The sequence below is a fragment of the Galeopterus variegatus genome, unplaced genomic scaffold (assembly GCF_000696425.1).
Source record: "Galeopterus variegatus unplaced genomic scaffold, G_variegatus-3.0.2 Scaffold2290, whole genome shotgun sequence".
Lineage (NCBI taxonomy): Eukaryota > Metazoa > Chordata > Mammalia > Dermoptera > Cynocephalidae > Galeopterus > Galeopterus variegatus.
The window spans coordinates 85,034-91,606 of NW_007728401.1; the positions used below are offsets into that span (position 1 = coordinate 85,034).

The 6,573-nt window shown below is 60.7% G+C and overlaps 2 protein-coding genes across 2 annotated transcripts in view; both read right to left on the bottom strand.

The window, feature by feature from the left end:
• The window catches only part of SCAMP4 (secretory carrier membrane protein 4), a 22,811-nt gene that overhangs the window by 12,766 nt on the left and 3,472 nt on the right, over positions 1-6,573 (bottom strand). Inside the window, exon 2 of the mRNA XM_008581185.1 lies at positions 466-515. Within this exon, the coding sequence (XP_008579407.1) occupies positions 466-472 (7 nt within the window). The 5' untranslated portion in view covers positions 473-515. The remainder of the gene's footprint in view (positions 1-465; positions 516-6,573) is intronic.
• ADAT3 (adenosine deaminase, tRNA-specific 3) lies at positions 2,180-3,520 on the bottom strand. Its single transcript, XM_008581183.1, has one exon. It carries the CDS (start codon positions 3,518-3,520, stop codon positions 2,480-2,482), a length of 1,041 nt encoding a protein of 346 aa, XP_008579405.1. The 3' UTR covers positions 2,180-2,479.

Consider the following 6,573-nt stretch of genomic DNA (forward strand, 5'->3'; position numbering starts at 1 on the left):
CTATCCAGTGCGCCACCGGGCCGGCCCATAAAGACTCCATTTCTAAGTAAGGTCCCATTCACAGGTTCCAGGGGTCAGAACGTGAACACATCTTTATGGGGGACACGATTCACCCTCAGCAGGGAGTCACATCATGGGCACCCGCAGGCAGACAATGAACAGACAGACGGGGACTCCATCCTCGAGGGGCTCCCACGCCAGGGGGAGGAGGCCTGGGAAGGCGGTGATCCTGCCATTCCCGACGCAGCAGCTTTGCAGGTGTGAATGCAATTGTGCCAAGCCATGGTGCCCAAGGTGCCCAAAGGCAGGAAGCCTGGTGGGGCAGGGTCAGGGACGGCAGGCCTGGGATGCTACAGTGTGACAATGGGCCAGGGCCCAGGGCTCATGAGGGTGCTATTGGTGTCCTCCTCTGCCCAGGGATCCTTCCCTGGAAGCATGGAGAAGCCGCCTCCCAGGGTGACTCACCTGGCATTTCTGCTGCAGCCGACCCGGCGTGGGGCTGAAGCCTGTGCCACCTGCAGGGAAGACAGGACAGTTAGGACTCCCTCAGCCAACGGGGGACCTAGGGCCACTCTGGGTAGGGTGCTCTCTGCCAGGCTGCCTGCTGAAACGCCCCTGAAAGGGTTGGCCCCATGGCTCACTCGGGAGAGTGCAGTGCTGATAGCGCCGAGGCCGCAGGTTCGGATCCTATATAGGGATGGCCAGTGCGCTCACTGGTTGAGCATGGTGCAGATGACACCAAGCCAAGGGTTGCGGTCCCCTTACTGGTCAAACCCCCCAACCCCCTGAAAGTGCCTGGTATCAGGGCTCTGGCCAGAAAGGCTTCAGGCTTAGCTGGCGCAACAGGCCCAGATATGGAACTGACAGGCGCCACCTCCCCTCAGAACCCAGTGGCACCATCATGCTACAGCTCCTCCCACACACAGCCCTGGAACCAGGATGTGCCTGAGCTCCCGGCCCCCACCCCGACTCCTGCCTTGAGCCCATGGTGGACCTGAGCATCTCCTGCCTGCTGTAAGGCCTGACTTCCCAGTGAACCACCAAGAACTGGGTTCAAGCTCACTGCTGTGTGACCTTGGGCAAGGCACACCACCTCCCTGTGCCGCAGTTTTTACCCCTGTATGCCTCGCAGGGCCAAGGACCCACCACAGCCTAAGTGGCACCTGTGGCTCTTCTGAGACAGAACCCCATGAGCTTGGGTCGTGGAGCGGCCCCACCCCAGGCTGCTCCTACTCACACAACGAGCAGCATTTGGCCTGGGCTATGAGGCCAGCGGGCAGACGTGTCATCCTCAGGTAGTGGGCCAGGCCAATGGAGCCATGCATGGAGCTAGTCATCACGGCCCAGTGGGGTCTGAACTGCCCCCAGCTTCTAGACTGGGAATGGGTGTGAGGAGATGGACTCCGGGTGGAAGCTGGGGACCTGCTTCTCACCCACCACTAGGGGAAAAGGTTCCAGTGACATCAGTGCCCCAGGTCCAACCCCTGCTGGATGAGGTGCCACCAGCCAGGCAGGCTTCCCTCAGGGTGTCTGGATGGGACACCCTACTGCCCTGCCCTGTCCCTCAGCCACTCCCTCCTCTCATGTGGAAGGAGATGTGTCAGAAGCAGTGGCGGGTCTGCTGCCCCCCACTGCAAGGACTGAGCATGCCTGTGGCTCCTGCCCCCCGCCACCTCTGCTCCAGCCAGCACTGGCCCCAGGGTCCTGTCCGCTGCACGGGCTCCCTAGGCAGCACCCCTTTCCTGTCCTGAGGGGCTGGGACATCCCCCTAGCAATGAGGCTCCTCAGGGCAAGCAGGTCCTGGGACCCCAGCAGCACCTGTGCAGGCTGGATAGACATTTGCTGGATGGACCAAGAGCCCCTGCTCCAAGTCCCACATAAACAGATGGTTCCAGGCCTAACTGTCCCATGACAGACTCATGCTGGCCTCTTTGGGTAAACAGGCAGCAGGAGCCTTCAGTCCAGCTGCCCAAGGCTGGTGGCTGCGCCCGGGTCTACACTCCAGAGCAGGCAGGGAGGGATCACCTGGGTGCCCTCCTCTGCCACAGAAACAAACCTGAGCCTCTGACCACACCTGCCTCAGCAGGTCCCCTCCCCAGGCCCCACCACGCAGACCGCCTGCCCCCGTGCAGGCCCCAAGGACCCCTGACACCCTGCACCTCTGTCAACAGACACCAACTTGGCTTTGGGTTGTTTATTTTCATATATCAGAGCTGCTCCCTGACACCCGAAACAAAGGGGACACAATGACAGAGAACCACGAGACCACAGCTTGGGGGCTGGACCCCCATTGAGGTCAAGTCCAGGGAACAGCTCACTCCAAATGGAAATGAGCCCAGGCGCTCTTCGCTTGCTGGTGGCCTGGGCTGGAAGGCACCAGCACACACAGGCAGGTGGTGAGTGTCCTTAAAACTGAGGCAGGATCACAGCCCCAGGAAGACGTGGAAGCAGAGAAAGTTCCAGAGGAGGAGGGGCTAGCCTACGTGTCAGGGTCCAGCCAACGGCACTGGTCTTCGAGGATGCCTCGGAATACCTGGAAACGGTGGTTGAGGTCAGGCCGGGCATGGAGGCGGAAGCGGGTGCCCAGGGCACCATCAGGAGAGGGTGCCCCATAGAAGACGCGCTGGATGCGGGAATGCACCAGGGCCATGGCACACATGGCGCAGGGCTCGCGGGTGACGTAGAGGTCGTAGCCAGTGCACACGTAGGGGAGGCCGTCCTCATCCTCGTCCAGCTTGTGCACAGTGCCCGCCCAGATGGCCTGGGGGGCCACGGCAAAGGAGCAGGTGGGGTGGGGCCTGAGGTCATGGGCACCCCGGCCCTGGCCCTGGGCCACGAGGTCCACACACACCATGACGGCATGCAGCAGGGGGCTGGCTGCACCACGGCAGTCGTGGCCCGTGGCTAGCACATGGCCTGAGGCTGGCTCCACCACCACGGCCCCCACAGCCCGCAGGCCCCGAGCCGCTGCCTGCTGCGCCGCCTGCACGGCCTGTTCCATGTGGCTCTGCATCACAGCCCGCTCCTGTGCTGAGAAAAGCTGCCCGGCCAGGGCACTGGTCACCTGCTTGTCCTCATGGAAGGATGTGGGCCAGTGGGCCCGAGCCTCCTCAAACTGGCCCCTGGTCAGGGGCGGCCGGGCGGGCACGAGCACCAGGAAGGGCTGACCCAGGCCACGGGGATCCACAGCCGGCCGCGGGAGGAGCTCGGCCAATGAGCGTGTGCCCGCAGCCGGGCCTGCCAGGCATAGCAGCATCTCCAGCGTACGCGGGCCGCTGGTGTCACAGCGGGGCCGCACCCGCTTGAGGTGTGGCTGGGCGGGCAGTGGGTGGACGGCTGACACCTCCCTGAGCAGGCGCGAGGTCTGGCGCGCGTCGAGCACCGGCGCGGCATAGGCTGGCACCAGCTCCACGGCCCCGGACTGCTGCTCAGACAGGACTGGGAGGGCTTGCCACGGTGCCGGCGCTCGCTGCGGGCTCCTGGCCTCCTTGGGCCCTTGCTGCTCTGCGGTGGGCTCCATCCTCGCGAGGCTCTGACTGTGGGAGACAGATTGGAGCACAGCATCATCGGTCAGCCGCAGAGGCGTGGGTGAGCCGGGGAGTCCACGAAGCGTGTGCTGCACGAGGCTGAACCAGCCGAATCTGCAGGCTCATCCAGGAGATCCAGCCCAGTGACCTGCATCCCTGGTCACGCTGACTCACGTCCTACTGACTCCTGGTTTGCACAGTTTAAAGTGCCACTGGTTTTGTAAAATTGATATATAACTCATATACCATAATATACATCATCTTACAGGATACAATTAATTCTCTGGCTTTTAGTATGTTTGGAGCTGTGCAACCATCACTGCTATCAAGCTCTAGAACGTTCTCATCATGCCCCTCCCTCACCCCACACACACATCAACCCCCAGCAACATCTCCAGAAGTCAGAGATTGGAAGCACAAGCATCTGACGTGCCGTGACTGGTTTCAAGATGGAGGCGCCACATGGCCAGGAACTAGAGCAACCCCCTGCTGATGGCCAGCAAGGCTTCAGGTCAAGGAACTGACTCTGCCAACAACCTGCATGTGTTGCGAACCAGTCTCTCCCGAGTCGAGCCTCCAGGTGGGAATGCAGCCCTGGCTGACATCTGGATCCAGCCTGGTGAGAGACTGAACAGAGGACCAGCCCTGCTATTTCCAGGCACCCAACCTACAGGACTGAGAGCTGACAGCGAACCAGTCTCTCCCGAGTCGAGCCTCCAGGTGGGAATGCAGCCCTGGCTGACATCTGGATCCAGCCTGGTGAGACTCTGAACAGAGGACCAGCCCTGCTATTTCCAGGCACCCAACCTACAGGACTGAGAGCTGACAGATGTCACTTTAGACTGCTAGATTTACAGTAGTTTGCTGCACAGTGACAGGAAATGGACACGCCAGTCTTGGGGGCCATAGGACCACCTCCCAGAACAACATAGCCCAGCACTAATACAGAGCGGCCACCTGCAGGTAGTTTCTGCAGAAGTCTCACCAGCCTGGCCTGCAGAAGGCTGGACAGAAAGAAGACTGTGTGGGCTGGCCGGTTAGCTCAGTTGGTTAGAGAGTGGTGTCAATAACACCAAGGTCAAGGGTTCAGATCCCTATACCAGCCAGCTGCCAGAAAAAGCAAAAATAAAATAAAGTAAAATAAATAAGGCAGACCACAGGAGAAAGTCCTGGAGCACAGCCCTCGCTGATGGGCCAGCTTCCTGTCCGCTGGACAAGGTCTCTGCAGCCCTAGTGGACTCTGGCTGTCTAGTGGGGCCTGAGCCCAAGCCTCCCCCACCTCCTCCAAGGTCACAGCAGACACCCTGAAGGAAACGGGGCTGCGTGAGGGGGCCCAGGCTTGAGCGCACCTCTGTGGGCTAGCCTGGGAACCAGCATCACTCCATCTGGGCCTCCTGCTAACGCCTCCTGCCTGCAGGGTGTTGTGCCAAGTGCTCTCCCCTGAAACCTCACAGACTGACGTGCCAGCCCCGTGATCATCCCCACTGTACTGGTGAGGAAAGTATGGCTGCGGGAGTCCCTCCACTGGAGAGGAGCAGGGCTGGCCAGGGCCCCCTGGCTCTTGGCCCTCAGAGCAAACCCCTGACACCTCCCCTCCAAGAGCAAGAGGAGAGCCCACCCTTAGGGGGCACAGACAGCAAGTGAGGGGAGGTGGGCACCTGCTGGGGACAGTAAGTCTGTGGAGGAACAGGTAGCGCCACAGTGTGGGAGGAGGGACTTCACGCACAGGGACACGGTGCTCCCCCCCACCTCCCCAGCCCAAGTCTGCCCCAGCCACCTTGCCCACCACATCCCCTGTGGAGGCCATGCCAGCACTAAGTCCAGCCCAGCCTGGCATCTGAGGCTCACCCATAACACACCCCAGCATCTCAGCCTGACCCCAATTAGGTGGAACCTGAGGAAGAGATGGCCGCAGTGCTGGGGACAGCTGCACAGCCACCCAGCCACCCCCATACCATGAAGAACAGAGCTTGCACCACAGGCTCTGTTTCTGCAAATGATGGACGTCCTCCCAGCAAATGACTGAGCCTGGAGGTGGTCTTGGGATCCCCGACACACACACTGTCCATGTGACATGAAGATATTGCCCCCGTTCATAAAGGAGCTGGCGTGGCACAGGGAGACTGAGACAGTCAGTCACTGCTGGGCCTGGGTCCAGAACAGCGCTCGGGCAAAGACCCTCCAGACAGACAGAGACACAGACTGAGCACCGTCAGGGCCCAGGGAGGAGAAGCCTTCCCCAACGGGCTCAAAGCCAACTCACAAAGGAAACATCCTTAGGGCCACCACTCTCGGGGGTATCTTAAGCTGAAAGAGATCGGCCCAGTGACACCAGCAGTGGGGAAAGGCGAGAGATGAGAGAGGGGGATAAAGGAATCAGCATGGAAATACAACAGACCGAGGTGGCCCCACATGAGCCCAAGCCCGTGCTCCTCTGTGTCCTTACTGCCCTGTTCGTCCAGAAGTGGGAACAAGAAATGATGCAGTCGAGACAACACGGCAGTGGGGACACTTCCCACAGTGACGGACACCAGAGCCTCAGCCAGGGGAAGAAACTCCCACTGACTGAGGCCCACAAGCTGACCCTTGGCTGGAAACCCCATCACCTCCACGGCACAAACCAGGGGCTGGCAAACTGCAGCCAGAGAGCGGGCCTCCTGCAGCCAGTTCCTTTATGACTCAGTCAACGTTTCCTGGGGGTCTCTGTCGGCCGGGTGAGGACTCGGCGGCAGGAGTTGGTGGAGGAGAGATGGACGCTAAGCACAGAGAACACTCAAGGGAATAACTCCAAGTGCAGAGTGTCAGTGCTGCTATGGACTGAAAGCCTGCGTCCCCCCAAATTCATGCTCAACTCCTAACTCCCAAGGTGACAGGCCTAGGATGGGAAGCCTTTGGGAGATGAGGTAATGGGGTGGAGCCCTCCTGAATGGGATCAGTGGGTTTATGAAAGGGACCCCAGAGAGCCGCCTCACCCCTTCCACCACGTGAGGACACAGCGAGAAGGCGCCGTCTATGAACCCGGAAGCCCTCACCAGACACAGACTCT